This window comes from Siniperca chuatsi, linkage group LG21 (genome assembly GCF_020085105.1).
Source record: "Siniperca chuatsi isolate FFG_IHB_CAS linkage group LG21, ASM2008510v1, whole genome shotgun sequence".
NCBI lineage: Eukaryota > Metazoa > Chordata > Actinopteri > Centrarchiformes > Sinipercidae > Siniperca > Siniperca chuatsi.
The window spans coordinates 1,222,442-1,242,501 of record NC_058062.1 but is presented as its reverse complement, the minus strand read 5'-3'; the positions used below and the strand labels follow the sequence as shown (position 1 = coordinate 1,242,501).

General features: G+C 43.2%; 2 protein-coding genes across 2 annotated transcripts in view; both read right to left on the bottom strand.

Moving 5' to 3' along the window:
- LOC122869003 (GTPase IMAP family member 9-like) overlaps nt 1–20,060 on the bottom strand; it is a 74,609-nt gene that overhangs the window by 38,288 nt on the left and 16,261 nt on the right. The gene's annotated exons all lie outside the window — the stretch shown is intronic.
- LOC122869008 (GTPase IMAP family member 4-like) lies at nt 5,779–9,936 on the bottom strand. Its single transcript, XM_044181535.1, has 2 exons — nt 9,789–9,936; nt 5,779–6,974 (listed from the first exon to the last, which is right to left on the bottom strand). The coding sequence occupies exons 1-2, from the start codon at nt 9,889–9,891 to the stop codon at nt 6,403–6,405; spliced, it is 675 nt and encodes a 224-aa protein (XP_044037470.1). The 5' UTR covers nt 9,892–9,936; the 3' UTR covers nt 5,779–6,402.

The following is a 20,060-nucleotide window of genomic DNA, read 5'->3' as shown; positions in this document are numbered from 1 at the left end:
AATATTTACACCATCAATCTGAAGTCAAACACTGGATGAAGTCAGAGCTGCGCCCACATGAACAGGACAAGCTCTTATCTAATCAGGTACAGCGTTGGGCTTCAGGACTCCACTGGGTTTATTATTTGACATCTGAGTGAAATATACGTTTTAATCTATTCATTTTCTAATTTTACATTCAAACATACGAACAGCAAGACCGCACTGAGCTTTGCTATCCGGCCCTCGCCTACCGAATACAGGATTTACTTGTAATTGAGTGTTTTTCCATCAAGGAGCCGAACTTCTTCGATCACTGTAAAAGACTATGAGAGAGGAAAAAGACCAACAGAGTCGTTTAAAAAGAGTTTTAATAGTAAAACACTTTTAAAAACATGTCAACACATCGAAACCACCCAACTGCCACCACCACAATCACACATGCACCATCATGGTCCGAACCGGGACCCAGGTACACCCCCACCACACTGAGAGCTACAGGCAGAGGAGCCACGGTCTGCTGCCATGATGAAGATCTCCTCGCTGAAGCTGGAACATAGACAGTTTAAGGAAAATGTTGTTAAAGGCGGGTTGAATGTTTGTCATGTTTAAGAATAGATCCTGAACACTAAAGTCTGACTAACACCACAAATTGCCCCAACATTAAAAAGTTGCATATGCCAAATGTCACTTAGAAATCTTCCAATTTAAAGTGTCTGGAAAGGCTGTAATGTGTCAGGAGCACAGCAGTCTGTGTTGGTGCGTTCAGGATCACTATGGAAATATGTTGTATATTTTTTTATCCTGTTTCACACTTCATGCTTTTATACATAACACTTCTATAGTTAGTTTTATTTCGTGTTCCTGCACGTCCATGTTTCATGTTGGACTGAATCTTTCTGTAGTGTTTTGTTTGTGTATTTGTGGGCGAACACTTGGACCAGTGTGTTGAGTGTTTATGACAGAATGAAAACCAAAGTGTTCTGCCTTCATTGATCCGTTAGAGAAGAACTGTGTGTTTTCTCCTGTGACCGCCAGAGGGCAGCGTTTCATTAACCAGCTGCACGCTGAGCTTCAGAGCAGCCATCAGCTCACATGTGACTAATAACATTTAGGCCTTTCACACTGCATGTTGTTAGAAAACCCCGGGATAAGAGTTGACCCTGGAATAACTTCTCACACACACACACACACACACACACACACACCTTGTTAAAACATTTGTATTTATCCAACATTTATTAACTATTTCTGTTTAAATGACTTAAAGGTGCTATAATCAATATTTTTATTTGCGTCAGTGTTTTTATAATAAAGCAATTTAAATGCATTTCTTTTTTTGTTAGGCCACTAACCCTTTGGAAAGCCCGATGACCAGTTCCATTCTAATGTTATTTGCTAGATTGATATAAATATATAAACGCATGATATAGCGTTCAAATATTTACAGTTTTTTCTTTGTTTGTCTGACACTAAACCTACATTGAAGGACAGCACAGAGGCACTCATCATGGCTGCACAGGAGCAGGCCCTGAGCACCAGAGCAATAGAGGCCCAGATCTACCACACCAGACAAGACCCAAGGTGTAGGCTGTGCAAAGAGGCCCCTGAGACAATCCAGCACATAACTGCAGGGTGTAAGATGCTGGCAGGGAAAGCATACATGGAGCGCCATAACCAAGTGGCTGGCATAGTGTACAGGAACATGGGAAAAACTAACATGGGAAAACTTAGCCGGGGTGCTAAAAGCCTGTGCCCCCCAGCTTTGTGGAGTCCTTCAACACGTCTTTAACCTGAGCCTGAGTCTTCAAAGGGTCCCCATTCTGTGGAAGACATCTTGCCTCGTTCCTGTGCCGAAGACGCCACGTCCCAGTGGCTCCAAGGACTACAGACCGGTGGCACTGACCTCCCACATAATGAAGACCCTGGAGAGACTAGTGCTGGAACAGCTGCGGCCCATGGTCAGACCCCTCCTGGATCCCCTTCAGTTCGCCTACCAGCCCCGACTGGGAGTTGAGGACGCCATCATCTACCTGCTTAACCGCATCCACACCCACCTGGACAGGCCGGCAAGCACGGTGAGGATCATGTTTTTGACTTCTCCAGTGCTTTTAACACCATCCGGCCTGCCCTGCTGGGAGAGAAGCTGGCAGCGATGCAGGTGGACGCCCCCTTGTGTCCTGGATTGTGGACTACCTGACTGGCAGACCACAGCATGTGCGGCTGCAGCACTGTGTGTCAGACAGCGTGGTCAGCAACACTGGGGGCCCCTCAGGGGACTGTCCTCTCTCCTTCCTCTTCACCATCTACACCACAGACTTCAGCTACCACACAGAGTCCTGCCACCTTCAGAAGTTTTCTGATGACTCTGCTGTGGTGGGATGTGTCAGCGGTGGTGATGAGACGGAGTACAGGGCTGTGGTGGGTAACTTTGTTTCATGGTGCGAGCAGAACCATCTGCAGCTCAATGCGACAAAGTCAAAGGAGCTGATTGTGGATCTACGGAGGGCCAAGGCACCAGTGACCCGGTTTCCATCCAGGGGTCAGTGTGGACATTGTGGAGGACTACAAGTACCTGGGAGTACACTTGGATAATAAACTGGACTGGACCAAGAACACTCAGGCTGTTTACAGGAAGGGCCAGAGCCGCCTCTATTTTCTGAGGAGGCTGAGGTCCTTCAACATCTGCCGGACAATGCTGAAGATGTTCTATGAGTCTGTGGTGGCCAGTGCTATCCTGTATGCTGTTGCATGCTGGGGCAGCAGGTTAAAGGTAGCGGACGCAAACAGACTGAACAAACTGATCCGTAAGGCCAGTAACATTGTGGGGTGGAGCTGGACTCTCTGGCGGTGGTGTCAGAGAGAGGAGGATGCTGGCCAAACTACACGCCATCTTGGACAGTGTCTCCCACCCGCTCCATGACGTGCTGGCTAAACAAAGGAGCACCTTCAGCGGAAGACTCATCCCACCAAAAGAGCACCACAGAGCGCCACAGGAAGTCATTCCTGCCTGTGGCCATCAAACTATTTAACTCCTCCCTCTAAGGATTAGTCTGTTTGACCCTAGGTCACTAAACTGGACATTGAGCATTACATCTTAATAATAATTGTGCAATATTCTGTTTACTACTCAAGTGCAATATTAGTTTTCCCTTGTTAGTTTTTCTTATTACTGTTACGGATATACCTCAATTACTCTCGACAGTACATGCACCTCCGCTTTTACTATTATTTATTACATAATTAGTGACATTGTATTTATACTGTACTTCACCATCTACCAGTAAACCCACTTGGTACTCGACACTTAGTTTATCTTATACTTATACCAACATGTTACTTAATTTATTTCTGACCTGTTTATAGTGTATAATATCGTTTTCTCCTGTGTGCACTGACGTAAAGAAGAGCTACTGGAACAAAGAGTTTCCCTACGGGGATCAATAAAGTATTTCTGATTCTGATTCTGATTCTGATAATATTGCACGGGAGTAGTACACAGAATATTGTACAATTATTATTAATTATGGCGGAGATGTAATGCTCAATGTCCAGTTTAGTGACCTAGGGTCAAACAGACTGACACTTAGAGGGAGGAGTTAAAGAGTCTGATGGCCACAGGCAGGAATGACTTCCTGTGGCGCTCTGTGGTGCATTGTGGGGGGATGAGTCTTCCGCTGAAGGTGCTCCTTTGTTTGACCAGCGCATCATGGAGCGGGTGGGAGACACTGTCCAAGATGGCGTGTAGTTTGGCCAGCATCCTCCTCTCTGACACCACCGCCAGAGAGTCCAGCTCCACCCCCACAATGTCATTGGCCTTACGGATCAGTTTGTTGAGTCTATTGGCGTCCGCTACCCTCAGCCTGCTGCCCTCAGCCTGCTGCCCCAGCATGCAACAGCATACAGGATAGCACTGGCCACCACGGACTCATAAAACATCTTCAGCATCGTCCGGCAGATGTTGAAGGACCTCAGCCTCCTCAGGAAATAGAGGCGGCTCTGGCCCTTCCTGTAAACAGCTTGAGTGTTCTTGGACCAGTCCAGTTTGTTATCTAAGTGTACTCCCAGGTACTTGTAGTCCTCCACAATGTCCACACTGACCCCCTGGATGGAAACCGGGGTCGCTGTTGTCTTGGCCCTCCGTAGATCCACAATCAGCTCCTTAGACTTTGTTGCATTGAGCTGCAGATGGTTCTGCTCACACCATGAGACAAAGTTACCCACCACAGCCCTGTACTCAGACTGCTCACCACCGCTGATATATCCCACCACAGCAGAGTCATCAGAAACCTTCTGAAGGTGACAGGACTCTGTGTGGTAGCTGAAGTCTGTGGTGTAGATGGTGAAGAGGAAGGGAGAGAGGACAGTCCCCTGAGGGGCCCCAGTGTTGCTGACCACGCTGTCCGACACACAGTGCTGCGTGCTGCGTGCTGCGTGCTGCGTGCTGCGTGCTGCGTGCTGCGTGCTGTGGTCTGCCAGTCAGGTAGTCCACAATCCAGGACACAAGGGGGGCATCCACCTGCATCGCTGCCAGCTTCTCTCCCAGCAGGGCAGGCCGGATGGTGTTGAAAGCACTGGAGAAGTAAAAAAAAAAGATGATGGCATCCTCAACTCCCAGCCGGGGCTGGTAGGCGAACTGAAGGGGGTCCAGGAGGTCTGACTATGGGCCGCAGCTGTTCCAGCACTAGTCTCTCCAGGGAGATATATATATATATATATATATATATGTATATATACAGTATATATACATATAACTTGTTGGTGGTAACTGTATTTATTTATATGCGCTGCTTGTCCTACATTTTCTTCAGTATCAAATTGATCCAGTGATAGTATCCATGGGTACACTGCAAACAGGAACTGCTAATAGCAAATTCAACATACTTTTAATGGTGCCAATTTGCCAAAATGTAAACAAATATAGGCTAAAAAACAGGCCTCAAGTTGTAGCCCACAGCTAACACAGACTCCATGGCAACATTATACTTCCTGTTTACATCCCCCAAATCCCCCCAGTTATAGTTAGTATTGTAGTTCCAAGCCTTAGAGCATGACTAACCCCCAAATTGTAAGTAAGTCAAAGAATGAGTATAGGAGTTACAAATGTCAAAATGCCTCCTTTCATTTCAGATGCTGCCGCTCCCTCCTGCCCTGCAGTAACCCCTGTTCCCCCGGCAAACCTGTTTCCCATTAGCTCTGCAGTTTATATACTTGCATTCAGCACTTTTGTTCATTCTCCACCAGATTGTCTGTTGTGCTTCTGCCTTAGCTTTCTGTTCTGCCTACTTAACCCCATTGGACTTTCTTCCCTAAGCTTTACCCCTTTTCAGATAACTCTCCCTCTTTTCTTCGACCTGCCTGGTTTTAACTTTTGCCTGTTTTTTGGACTAAGAGCGATCGTGATCTTTTGCTTCCCCTGCTTGTCTCTGAGTTGTGCATCAAACCTGCCTGCTTACTGAGCCACTACAGCAAAACCCATTAATATTAACTTCTTACGTGTGACACTATTAGTAAGGTTCAGAAACCATCTACATGGTTCTTGTATCCCTTGAACGCTGACACTCAACTCCTTCTGAAGAAGACATTACAGAAAGCTGAAATTTGCGGCTCTTTTTATGTTTGTGCTGTCTGGTTGTTAGTGACACTGTGGTGCTGATGATTAAATGGTGACACACAAAGCTCAAATCAAATGTTTTGATTGGCTATAAGTGTAGTTGTTCACATAGATAAATACAGTAGTGAACTTCTGTATGATAATTTGATAAATTGTAAATGTGTTGCACAATAATGGACATCATACAGATAGACAGATTTAAATTTATTCATATGATGCAACATAGATAGAAAACACCAGGGATGCACAGGGATAAAAAATAGCTCTGGATTATTAATTCAGCCCACCAAGATCAAATCCTACCTACACCACACATCACACATGTAAGATACACGGGGGGGGCAGACATTATTCACTTAACAAACAATCAATGTTGAATTATGCTCCATGTATCAACTGTCCACAAATCATGAATTTAGCATAGTCTACACATTTTATGCATTTTGAAAACAGTGTATTGTTTAAGATACTTTCTGACATTAAATTTACACCCTTTCACCACTATGTGTCATATGTTTTTAGTACTGGTTTGATGAGCTCTGACTACTCTGGAACTACTACTACTGGAATGCTTCAGGTGGCATCAAATCCATCGCCACCTCTTCCACTTTTTTGAGGAAACATCACACAAATGTAAAGTAACCTGGAGCTTGTCCCTCCAATTTAGCTAGACCCTTAGAGATCCCGCCCTCCAAATATACCATAAATTTCTCTTTGGGATCACCTTCCGATTTTGCCTCAGGGGATTTCATAATTTCGTCAAAGGCATTCTCAGCCTTTTCGAACATTTCATTGCTGTAGTAGCTTCTTTAATTTTTCTGGACTATGTTGTTGATCTTCTGCAGTAGGCCGGTAACTTGAGAGTCATCCTTGACTTCGCTGTTGATGACATGGTATGCCTCACAAGACTCATCAATGAACTTTTTGAGAGTTTCACTGCTTTCTATAAAAGCTTGACATTGATCTTGAACCTCACCAGGATCTCCAAAGGTGAACAAGACCATAGTATGACGTTTTGCATTTTGGAAGACTTTCTGAAAGGCTTCCAGCATATTTTTATCATGTTTTGTGAAGGCACCGAACCTTATCACCAAGAGGAACACATGAGGACCGGGCAAAGTCAACGAGATGCATTCTAGGATCTCTTTCATCACCTCTTCAGGCTGTTTGTCGGTGTCGGTGTGAAACAGACCTGGAGTATCAACAATGGCCAGAGCTTGCCCTTTGTGCTCTCCTATCAGCTTCGTGCACTTTCCTGTCTCAGATGAAGAAGACAGGTTTGTTGAACTGAACTTGTGCCCAAGGATGGTGTGTACTGCCGCAGTCTTCCCAACTCCAGTCTGTCCCAAGACCACAATCCTGAGCTCGGGTTCCTCTGACTCTGTTGGAAAATTTTAAACAGACATGACATGATATTATAAAAAGTTGTATCAGCCATGACCACACACCCACTCACTCACACACACACACACTCCTAAGTAGCTTGAAATTAAGGTGAACAATGCAATGCCAATCAGTTATAGGAAAATAATTTGCAATATCAAAAAAACTAAAAACTCAAACATCTGTCTTGAACGAGTAAAAAAGAATTTTGACTGAATGCTTTGGTTGCATGCAGGTAAACAGTCAGCAAACAGAGAGCAAAAGAGGCGGAACGCATTGGCCGAGATGCAATCTTGGAACAATCGTCTGACGACGATTTCGCTTTTTATCAATCTCGGGAACCCTAGAGATTAGCTTGTGATTTATTTATTTGCATTCAAATCGGGTTCTGAGATTGCCACCGGGTTAAATGTGTTGATCTTTATGTGTTTGCATTAGGAATATTTTCCTATTCTTCTCAGTTATCTAAAATCTAAACAATATCATAGGTATGTTTTAAAATATTACAGTGACGTTAGAAATAGTGCCGGGAAGTTTGAGAGTTGTATTGCCTCGGTATGCTTAGGGCCCGGACCCCTAATTATGTTGAACTTGTGAGTTTTTCAGGTTTTCGAGTAACAGGGGTTGGGCATCTTTCAGGCCACTAGACTGCAAGGAACACTAACAGGATGTGCAGGTAGCTAGGAAATAAAACAATTTATGCTTTATCATCCTTTCAAAATATGAAGCTGTAGTTTACATAAAGTTGATAACTTACAAAATGAATAAGTGTTTACTTTACTAGTTGTAATAATTGTGTTGATGCTACCTGTGCATTATTTTCACATTTATTTTTTCATGTCAGACTCTGGTTCCTGAACTAATCTGGCGAGCCCCCGAGCCCCCGAGCCCCCAAGCCCCCAAGCGGTCTCTTCAGTATTCTTCGCAGTATGGGCTGCAGTTCGGCATGTACAGGAATTGTCAAGTGTACGAGAGCTGCAGCAGCAGTCAAGACGAGTCAAGTGGAGTGGAGTGTACAAGTTTGTAGTACCGAACGGTCTCTGCAGCGAGGGCATACAACTACGGTAAGCCACAAGGGACAAACCTGTCAGTAAGTCACCGTCTGCACTGCTTAAAGTGGAAACTTTGTCACACAGTACTGAGTGAGTTTGTAACACTGATTAAGGTTGTAATGCTTCCAGTTTGATCGCTGGCAGTTAGTTTGTAGCATATAAAAGCCGAGTTGGTGAGAGTGCGAGCATATGGCTATTTCCTGCATGCAGTATAGCTGCGTACTAGTGTAGACCTGGTATGAATCAAACTCGAAAAAGAATCGGTACAAAAGATTTTTTCGCTCAGCACTTGTTAGAAATTATCACTAAGAACTGCAAATTTGTCTATTTATTTTTCATCCATTCAACAGTTTAGATTTCTGATGTGTAATAAACATTACAGCCTCAAAGGGGCACTAATGTAGATATAGATTTTAATTTTAGTTTTTGTACATTAGTAATCTAAAAGCAACTTGTTGATATTTTTCTGTATGCTGATGATACTGCTCTCTTTGTGTCTTATAATTGTGGTTACAAGTTCTCTATCTTACTCCTTAATATAAGCTGATTGTTTTCTGATAACACAATGTCTCTTTACCTTTGTAGCGCTAAACCCATTCTCTTTGGAATTAAAAACAAAAAACTAGGAAAGAGACTTGGGTTTTGTTTTGTTTTTGGGGAATCTTTATTACTGCAAATATAGTATCGATCATCTGGGATGTAAACTAGACAGGCATCTCTCAGGTAAGGATAAAAAAACTTAAACATAAAACTTAAAGATAAAGACATTTTGGTTAAACTTTCTAATCCATTGTAAAAGCATTGATTGAAAACCATGTTGATTATGCTGCCACCTCCTGGTTTACTGGTCCAACACAACAAATGTAAATAACAAACAGCACAAACAATTGATAAAGGTAAGTTTTTAACCTATTCACACATAAACATCTTGAACATACAAAATTTAGTCACAATTGTTTCTCACATACCAAAATGTCAAAGGCAAAGTTTATAGTTGTTTATATCAATGATTATATTTCCTTTAATGAATTGTTTGTTTTGCAAAAGTGTGTCTAAATCATCACATAAATTAATTTAGTAAAACTATGATAAAAAAGAATCACCAATAAAGTTTAGCTGTTAAATGATAAATGCAGTGTGTAACAGTGGAATGATCATAAACTGCACTAAATACTGATTGAAAATGTTTATTTTGCTATTTTATGATGATCTAGATCGAAAAAGATCTAAAAAAAACTAAATTACAGTGAAAAGTATGTATTTATATATGTTTTTAATGTGATTTGTAACACAGGAAGTTTTTAGCCAGAGTGTAAAAGGTGGTTATTCAATATCAAGACAAACAAAAATATAGAGGATTTAAACACATGCTTAAAAAATGTAATCAAATACAACACAGTGCAATAATGGCAAATGTAAATCTATTTTAGAAATATAAGAAATATAATCAATAAGAAAAAATGTGAATTTGTTATGAAGCCAAGTGATGTGTAAAACAACAAATAAAACCTGTGAAGACTAAAATTACAACAAAACTAGTAATTCTTTAATTAATATTAAATCAAAACTTGCAGAAGACTGAGTAGGTGGTAGGTCAAATAAATGTGAGGCTTAAATGTGATGATTGAGAGGAGGTTTCTTTTAAACACTGATGTTAATGATACATGAGAGCTGTAATACTGAGAAGAGAATAAACTGTTGCTCTGCTGGTTTATCAAACACTACCCTGAGTAAGAGTACTATTTATGAAATATACTTACGAAGATGAAGAGGTTTACTGGCCATCTTTGTCTTGTAGAAGCAGTTGACTTGTGATGTCTTGTTGCTGTTGATGTCTTGTTGTTGAATAGTTGGTAATTTCATCTTTATATATTATAAAGTCTGTGTAGTTCCCTCCCCTTAAACCCATGTCATCTGTTACCGAGCCAGTTTGAGGAAAGAAGGCTCAGAGAGCCAACCAGTCACAGATCAGAAATCAAAATGTAGCTGCAAGCAGCAAACCAGGGGCCAAACAGAAGTGCATCAAACAAAGTACATTTTATGTTGGGTTTGACCACTAGTTTACTGCATATTTTAGCTGTATTTATTGTTATGTTGAGGTTGTTTTTACAGTGGACTTTGTGTTTTATATATTATCTTTTCCTTGCATGTAACTCTTCAGCTATTATGTCTGCTATGGTATTCAATTACAGTACCTGTATGTGGAATCCAGCCAGACTAACACCGTGTCCTAACTGAATGCAAGCGCCTGGCTACCGCCTCGCATCGCAGAACATCAGACGCTCTCTTTTCACACTGAAGTTTGTAGGACCACTTTTTAAACAGAAGACACGTTTTATATTGTGATATTTAGATGTTTCTTTACTACAAACTAGCAAGCTCTGCTGAGCATCCTGACAGAAAACACACAAAAATTAATCTTCTTACTAGAAACTTCCAGCACCATGGCGATCTCCCTGCAGCCAGCTGCCACCTTATTTAGGTTAACTCTTCATTTAAACTTAATGAATCAACTGTTCCTGGTCCATGTTTCAGCGCTTTCAACGCGAGCGACAGGAATAAATAGAAACATGGTGTCCAACAAAAGTTCAGCTCAAAACAGTGCGCCGTATTGCGCTGTGCAGTGCTGCAAAGCTCAGGACATTCCAATAGAAAACAATGCAATTTAACTGATTTTGTCGCTGACGCTCCCTCGCGTCGCATTCAGTTAGGACACGGTGTAATGAAAGTAATGGGGCTATCTAGAGAAAAGCAAGTCTGGGGAGCTTTCCGGAATTAATTTTCCAGGAGGCCCAACTTGGAGTGTTTAGTCACAGTGTCCCTTTTAGTGCTGAGGTAGATGGAGTGTATCTTTGCTGTGTGCTGCAGCATCACCAAAGAGAAAAAGGTAGGTGGGAAGATCAGGTGGCCTATCTTGACCTGTTGGGCCCTGACTGAGTTCCCAACACAGAACAAGAGGATTTTCTGGGCCCAAGTCATGGGAGATAAGCAGCTGTTTGACAACAGTTACAGGCACAATAGATATGGCCAGAATTTTTGTTTTAAACATTACGAAAAATAATTAACCTTATCAACAGAATGTGAGTAACAGTTCTGACGTCATGTCAAAGACGTCTATGTATTGTGTTGCAGAGATATCTACTAACTTGCTAGCTCCGTCCCGTCCTGTGATGTAATACCACTTGTGCCATGAGAGGCAATAGTGAGTCACTGTAGCATCCAGTCTGCCCTCAGTCCAACATGAGAGGACGAAGAAGTAGAGCTGCCCCGAGGGCTTGTCAATCAATGCTGCTGCACGAGCTGCTCTCCCTCTTGCTCCTCGACCTCTCGTTCCTCTGCTGCCTCTACTTTTTTTGTCTCCTGCCACAGCTTGATCGTCCCTGTCTCTGACTGGGCAGACTGGCTGTGAAATCGTTGCTGACCGAGGACACACAAGAGGGTGTAGAGCCGTGAAGCGCCCCCGAAGCGCTGCCTGCTTCCCTTCAGCGCTCATGTTAACCAGTTGACTAACCTAACCGCCCCTTTTTGCTCTGTGCGCCACTAAGATTTGAGCAAGCTTGGTACCTGGCGGAACCTCGGTTAACTTTCCCGTTTCCTGTTTTTATATACGATATTGCTATGTGTTAGGCTCGCCTGCGTTGAAAAGAAAAACTAATTTTGAAGATGGTTAAAAGATGTTGGGAAGCCTGTAAAAGCAACACTTGATACCCATTATGTAGTATGTCTTCTTCGACACACACATACATATATATTTCATATTTTGATGCATTTCTTACATGTTGATGTGATTGAGGTTGCAAATGGAACATTATCTGTTGATAGTGCCATAAATAATGTGCCATAGATCTACCACTCCTATTCTTCAAAGTATAGCATACACTCCGAATTACAGGTATATTAATTATCATTATATATTTTGGTATCCTTTATGCCATTTTTCCCTACATATTCGAATCATTTTTGTTCCTGGGGGAGGACCACCAGACCCCCCACTTTATTGTGCATGAGTGTAACAAAGACAATACTGCCAAAGTGTGAAGTAATAATAAGATTAATAGAAAAAACTATTCATAAAATCAAATAGCAAAACAAAACAACAACAAAACCGAAGAAAAAACAATGAAAATTGCTCTGTGTGTTTGTGAAAGACTGTGGAAGTGTGTGTCGATTCTGATGTTGAGAAAAGTGGATAAAGTTATGTTTTGGAACGGACTGTCAATGCAAGATGTTAAACTCCATTAACTTTCTATAGAAGTTGATGTGATATCTAGCTGATAAATGAATGATAGGTGGTAAAAATCAAGTGAGTGTAATCGATGGGGAAAAGTATGTGGTGGAAGGGAGACGAACAAAGAAGGTTTTAGGAAAACAAGGCGGCTCTGAAATTACAGGTGCAGTGCAGATAAGTGAGTGGATGTTTTGACCTCTGTTCATTAACACACAAAATTTGCAAGTATTCCCACATATATCAGAGCAAGAAGAAAATACAAGTGTAATATTTTCAAATGTACCACACAGGACAATGACAAATGAGCGATGACATGAATCATTCTTTCAAAAAGAGAAAGAGAGGTTTCTCAATCACTGCTTTAGGGTTTTTCTTCTGACAGTCATTTTGAATCACGGCCAGTGTTTAAAAGATTCCCTAGAATAGGTGTGAATCCCTTGACACGCCCATCCAGAGTCCCTCACAGCAGAATAATTAGCACTTTGATAAACTGTCTCCCTCATTACTCCAGTCCAGACAAGTCTAACTGACACTAGATCATTTCTGAACCACAGCGGAGCAGCTGGGCTCTAAGTATTTTGGGGAGCTGTTTGTCTCTGGGCCCTCTGCAGTCTCCTCAGCATGTTCAGCTGCTGTTCTGTGATCCAGCTCCAGCAGTGCTAACCCTGGACTCACCTCATTTAAACAGGAACACTGAGGCCTGCAGTTCTTTGGATGTTGTTGTGGGGTTTCTGAATGGCTGAAGAACAAAATAACGACTTTGGAGTGGCCTAGTCAAAGTCCTGACCTGAATCCTATTGAGATGCAGTGGCATGACCTTAAAAAGGCAGTTTATGCTCGAAAACCCTCCAATGTGGCTGAATTACAACATATCTGCAAAGATGAGTGGGTCAAAATTCCTCCACAGCGCTGTAAAAGACTCATTACAAGTTATCGCAAACGCTTGATTGTAGTTGTTGCTGCTAAGGGTGGCCCAACCAGTTATTGGGAGCAATCACTTTTTCACACAGGGCCATGTAGGTTTGGATCTTGTTTTCACTTAATAATAACAACCTTCATTTGTTTGATTTGTTTGATAATCTGAAACATTTAAGTGTGACAAACATGCACTAAATAAGAAATCAGGAAGGGGGCAAACACTTTTTCACACCACTGTAGATTAGATTAGATTCAACTTTCTTGTCATGTACAAGTACAAGGCAAATGCAGTTTAGGTCGAACCAGAAGTGCAATAAGCAAGTGCAGGATAAAAAGTGTGTGCATAAATGCAGGATAGAGCAGCATTATGAAAATATTTTACAAGTGGTACTATGGACATTATATACAGATGGCATTATTATGAACAGAAGTATGATCATGGATATGGACAATAATGAATTGGACTGGGCAGAACAGTAGTCCAATGAATATAAAGTAGTGCAATGTATGGAAATAGTGAACAGTGCAGTAGATGAGTTATTGTAGTATTCAGTACATAGTACTGGAGTGCAAATGATGCAGTATATGTATAAATAAATAGTCCGGTAGTGCAAATGAACATGTGGTACATGTAGCAAAAACAATGTAGCAGCATTTAAGTTAAGGTATATGAGGGGACAGTGGAGTCAGCGGGGGGCAGAGTTCAGTAGGAAGACAGCTCTGGGAAAAAAGCTGTTTCTCAGTCTGCTGGTCCTGGTCTGGAGGCACCTGAGGCGCCTGCCGGAAGCAGGGGAGAAACCAGTCTCTGGGCGGGTGAGAGGAGTCCTTAAGAATGCTGCGGGCTCGACGCAGATAGCGTTTCCTCTGGATGTCCTCAATGGCTGGAAGTGGAGTCCTGTCCTGTTTCCTGTTTTATTTTTTTAGTGTTCTCCTCTCCTTGTGTGTCTTGTGGTTTTACTTCCTGTCTTTGTTTGCTTTCCCTCCCATTTAGATTGTTGGCCCTGCCTTGATTGATTGCACCTGTGTTTCGTTATCTCCCCTACCTCAGTGTATTTAGTCCGGGATTTTTCATTTGTTCATTGTCGGGTCGTTGTTCCTTGTCATGTGCATTTTGGTTGTACTGTGTTCCCGTGTCAAGCATCCCGGCATTTCTAACCTGTGAGTTCTGTTGGATTGATTCTTTGTTCCCTTGGACCTTGCCTGGATTATGGACTTTTGAACTTTGCCACTCCCTGTCGGATTTGTTTGCCTAGTTGGACTGATTCCCTGGTTTTGACCACTGCCTGCCGGAAGCCTGTGTAAGCCTTTATTCTTTATTAAAGCATTGCATATTAAAAGTCTGCCTCCGTTGCCTGTACTTGGGTCCTATTCCTTGTGTTTCCTGCTCCCTTGCGGGACTACCACATGACAGCTATAGGCCTAGACTGCCATGAGACTTCCCATGATGCACCTCTTTCCTCTCTCCTCCTCTCCCTCTCCATCTGTATGCATTTTTATCCAATTACTGCATGTTACTAACTCAGCATCTTCTGTGCTTTCTCGTTTCTCTCCTCTCTACTTCTGTCGCTTTCAGCAGGTATTTCTGCCTCCAGGGCTGCAGAGTCTGGATCTGTGGTTGTGGGCCACCTGCTGTCATTATTATTATTATTATTATTATTATTACCACTGCCATTACATTATTGCTATTTTAAAAATTCTGAACTGAACCCACGTGGAACGTTGTTGGCATGTAGACGGTAAATGACAAATTAAAACTGTTTGGACGGGTTCTCCTGCAGAATCATGTGGCTCAAATGTGGACCCATAAACAAACCCAAAGTAATAAAAATGTCGTTGTGTTTCAGAGGATGACTCCTACTGACTGAGGATGGGGTTTTTGGCTTTTAAATTTCAGCTTATCTATTTTCGCAATGAAGAAAATGACTCTAAGAAGTTATTCTGTAACCAGGTGGTGAGTTTAAAAGCACATTCTGAGGAATCTTATCAACATGGACGCTGATTCAGAATGGGCTGTAATGACCAGTAGATTAGTTATTGTCCTCTCTGGCACATTTTTGTTTTATTAGTTATATTTGATCTTCGACTGATGCGTGAGGATATAATTCACAATTTTGGTGGCTTATCTTCTTATCTTTGGTTTCATTGAACATATTTTATGGGGTAACAGCTTCACCACGAAAACCTGATAGTGCAGATGTTATCGGGTTTATAAAAAATACAGCTTCAACACTCTGGAGCTCTTCATGGCTGCAGATGGATGCAAAACAAAACAGTGGTGCAAACTACAACATTACATTACTACATTAATACATTCATTAATTTCAGTATTGCTTTGTTCTTATCCACACCTAGTAAAGACTAGGCAAATGTTTCGGCAAATTATTAATTTAAAGAGATATTAATATTAATTTATGTCTGTCTTTGTTTCTTGGACGGTAACTTTCCCCTCTGGGAGCCTCTGAGTGGATTTGATTTCCTCCAAACATCCAAAAGGTGAAAAGACAAATATCAAAACACAACTTCAAGGTGAAAATTCAGAGCGTGCTGGTCCATAGAGGCAGCTGAAGTTGCTCCCCCTTTTATTTTTGAGAGGCAAGAGGGAGATAAAAATATTTAAAAAAAGAGCAACTGGTTAAAAGTAACCATTACCATTGTCCATTATGTAAGGGATGACCGGCTCGCTGTACCGCTTATTACGCGGATACTTACTAAAGAAATCAATAATTTGACACCAAATATTGATTGAATTGATATAAAAATGATTTTAAAACGTTTGGGGTTTTTTGCCACAGGACTTCTTTCTGCGGTTTGATATGATTGGACTCGAGAGTCTATGATCAGAACTGCGTCCACAGTACAAATGCTAACATTATATCAAAATAAATATTCTGAATAGCAGGGCTGGATTACCAACAGGGCAAAGCAGGCAACTGCCCCCTGGCTCCAGAACACCAAGGGCCCCAAAAGCAGCTGGACAGGAGAGTGCAGAGATCAGGTAAACCACGATGGCTGGGATCACCGGCAGGAAGTAGATCCTCAGCAGAGACAGACAAGGTCACACAGGAGCCAAAAAACGAGCAACAAGAAAGACTTAACTGAATTGAGATTTAGGCCACAGCAAAGGTACCGCAGTGGTGCACTGAGACATTGACATTGCCGCATTGGTCCAATGATAATTTCCGAATTTCATCTGCAAAGAGTACCTTGTGTGTGTTTATAGGACTCTGAGGGGCGTGACAAAACATCGGTATTTGATGCCCTGGGAATGAGAACGCGTTTGTCAGTTCTCTACCACTGTATTGTACGTGACAACTGGCAGTAAAGCGGTAGATAGATTCATACAGTAGCAGCATATTAGAAAAGAAATTATAACATGAAAATTGCAAAATACATTTAAACACATAACTAAGAAATTACATTTTAAGTCTTTTATTTAGTCCAAATCTCCTTTTTTTGTTTCCCTTTTTTATCTGTTTTTTTATTTAGCAGTCGCTAGCTAGCTACTTGCGTTAGCCAACACAACAGTTAGCTTGTTGTATCAGTTTTGAAGGACTGTTAAGCTAATGGCGAGAATGGATTTGGACTTGGGGGCACGGCAGTGGCAGGACACACAGAGCGATCCCTACCACAACCATCACTGAAACCAATGAGCTGATATACGCCTCAGCAGCAGTGATCCTAGAGATGCTTGGCTACAAGAGCAACCATGGGAGCCATGAGAGACAGTACCCACCATGGAAACGAAGGACGCCCGGAGACGCCCGGAGAGAAGTGAGCCAACTGACAGAGGCTGAGAGAGGTGCAATGAGAAAGCAAGTACCCAAGAAGTACAACCAGATGCCCATACCTGAAGCACTCGAAACTGCCAAACAAAGGCTCCAAGCCTTGGCCAGCCGCCTAAAGAGATACACGAGAGATAATGAAGCCAGAAGAATAAACCGGCTGTTCGCAACTCAACCTGCAAAAGTGTACGCTCAATGGCAGGGTAATAACAGCAGAGCAGACCCACCAAGGCTGGAAACGGAGCAGTACTGGAAAAGTATAAGGGAGAGGGAGGCATCACACAACAGCGATGCACAGTGGCTGGCGGCTCTGAGAAAGGACCACAGCAACCTCCCTGAACAGAATCCAGTCACCATCACAGCGGCAGACATCCAAGAAAGAGTCTCAGGTATGAAGAACTGGATAGCACCGGGCCCTGACAGGATCCACACCTACTGGCTAAAGAAGCTCACTGCACTCCACGAGCACCTAGCAGCACAAATGAACCAGCTGCTAAGAGATGGGACACACCCTGAATGGCTTACCGAAGGGCGTACAATCCTGATCCTGAAGGATCCCGCAAAGGGTACAGTCCCATCCAACTATCGGCCAATAACCTGTCTCTCCACAACATGGAAGCTCATGTCAGGCATCATCAGTGGCTAAGATAAGTGGACACATGGATCAATACATGAGCAAAGCACAGAAGGGCATTGGCAAAGGGACCAGAGGAGCCAAACACCAACTCCTGGTTGACAGAACAGTCTCCCAAGACTGCAGAGCCCGACACACCAACCTGTGCACTGCCTGGATTGATTACAAGAAAGCATATGACTCAATGCCACACACATGGATCACTGAATGCGTGGAGATGTACTAAATCAACAGGACTCTAAGAGACTTCGTTGCAAACTCAATGAGGCTGTGGAAAACCACCCTTGAGGCCAATGGCAAGCCACTTGCACAAGTATCCATCAAATGTGGCATATACCAAGGAGATGCTCTGTCCCCACTGCTGTTCTGCATAGGTCTGAACCCCCTCAGCCAAATAATCAACAAGACTGGCTATGGATACCGACTCAGGAATGGGGCCACCATCAGTCACCTCCTCTACATGGATGACATCAAGCTATACGCTAAGAGCGAGCGGGACATCGACTCACTGATCCACACCACCAGGATCTACAGCTCTGACATTGGGATGTCATTCGGGCTTGAGAAGTGCAGTCGAATGGTGACAAAGAGAGGAAAGGTAGTCCACACAGAAGGGGTCTAACTCCCAGAAGGAACAATAGCAGACATTGAGGATGGTTCCAAGTACCTTGGAATACCACAGGCAAATGGCAACCTCGAAGAGGTAACAAGGAAAACTGCAACGGCCAAATACCTCCAACGAGTAAGGCAAGTCCTAAGAAGTCAGCTCAATTGCAAAGACAAGGCCCAGGCAATAAACAGCTACGCCCTGCCAGTGATCAGATACCCTGCGGGAATAATAAGGTGGCCAAAGGAAGAGATACAGACCACAGACGTTAAGACGCAAAAGCTCCTCACCATGCATGGAGGGTTCCATCCCAAATCCAGCACCCTGAGACTGTACGCTAGCCGTAAGGAAGGCGGCCGTGGACTAGTGAGTGTGAGAGCCACTATCCAGGATGAAACATCCAAGATCCACAAGTATATCCAAGATAAGGCTCCTACAGATGACATGCTCAGGGAATGTCTCAGGCAATGGGGAACAGAGAAAGCTGTGCTGGAGGAGGGACCATCATGGGAGGACAAACCCCTGCATGGGATGTACCACCGGAACATAACTGAAGTGGCTGATATCAAGAAATCCTACCAATGGCTAGAGCAGGCTGGACTGAAGGACAGCACAGAGGCACTCATCATGGCTACACAGGAGCAGGCCCTGAGCACCAGAGCGATAGAGGCCCAGATCTACCACACCAGACAAGACCCAAGGTGTAGGCTGTGCAAAGAGGCTCCTGAGACAATCCAGCACATAACTGCAGGGTGTAAGATGCTGGCAGGAAAAGCATACATGGAGCGCCATAACCAAGTGGCTGGCATAGTGTACAGGAACATCTGCACTGAGTATGGACTGGAAACCCCGAGGTCAAAGTGGGAAACACCTCCAAAGGTGGTAGAGAATGACCGAGCCAAGATCCTGTGGGACTTCCAGATTCAGACTGACAGAATGGTAATGGCGAACCAACCTGACATTGTGGTGGTGGACAAACAGCAGAGGAAAGCCATTGTGGTTGACGTGGCAATACCAAGTGATGGCAACATCAGGAAAAAGGAACATGAGAAACTAGAGAAATACCAAGGGCTCAGAGAAGAGCTGGAGAAGGCCTGGAAGGTGAAGGCAACAGTGGTGCCCGTGGTCATCGGAGCACTCGGGGCAGTGACCCCCAAACTGGAGGAGTGGCTACAGCAGATCCCTGGAAGAACACCAGACATCTCGGTCCAGAAGAGTGCAGTACTAGGAACAGCAAAGATACTGCGCAGAACCCTCAAGCTCCCAGACCTCTGGTAGAGGATCGAAGGATGAGACCACCCGTGGGGGGGTGAAGGACAAAGTTTATATATATATCTGTATGTCTGAATGGTCTTTAGATTGCAGAAAGTCCTAGATGTTGTTTTGTATGAAGGGTTTGCAAAAAAAGTCATGTTTTGTACCTGGAGACCAAAACACTGTAATGGTTCAAACGAGACTCAGGACTGAAAGGGCAGAAAGAGGCAAAGATCCTCTGAGCAGCAGTTAGATAAGAATACAAGAAACCAGCATTCGTTGGTAAAGAAACTGGAAGCTGAGCGTTAAAATCTGTGCAGATTTAAACAGCAACAGGTTCCTGTTTAAATGAGGTGAGTCCAGGGTTAGCACTGCTGGAGCCGGATCACAGAACAGCAGCTGAACATGCTGTGGACGGACAATCACAGTTTAAACCTGCTCAGTCTGACCACTGAGGAGACTGCAGAGGGCCCAGAGACAAACAGCTCCCCAAAATACTTAGAGCCCAGCTGCTCTGCTGGGGTTCAGAAATGATCTAGTATCACTTAGACTTGTCTGGACTGGAGTAATGAGGGAGACAGTTTATCAAAGTGCTAATTATTCTGCTGT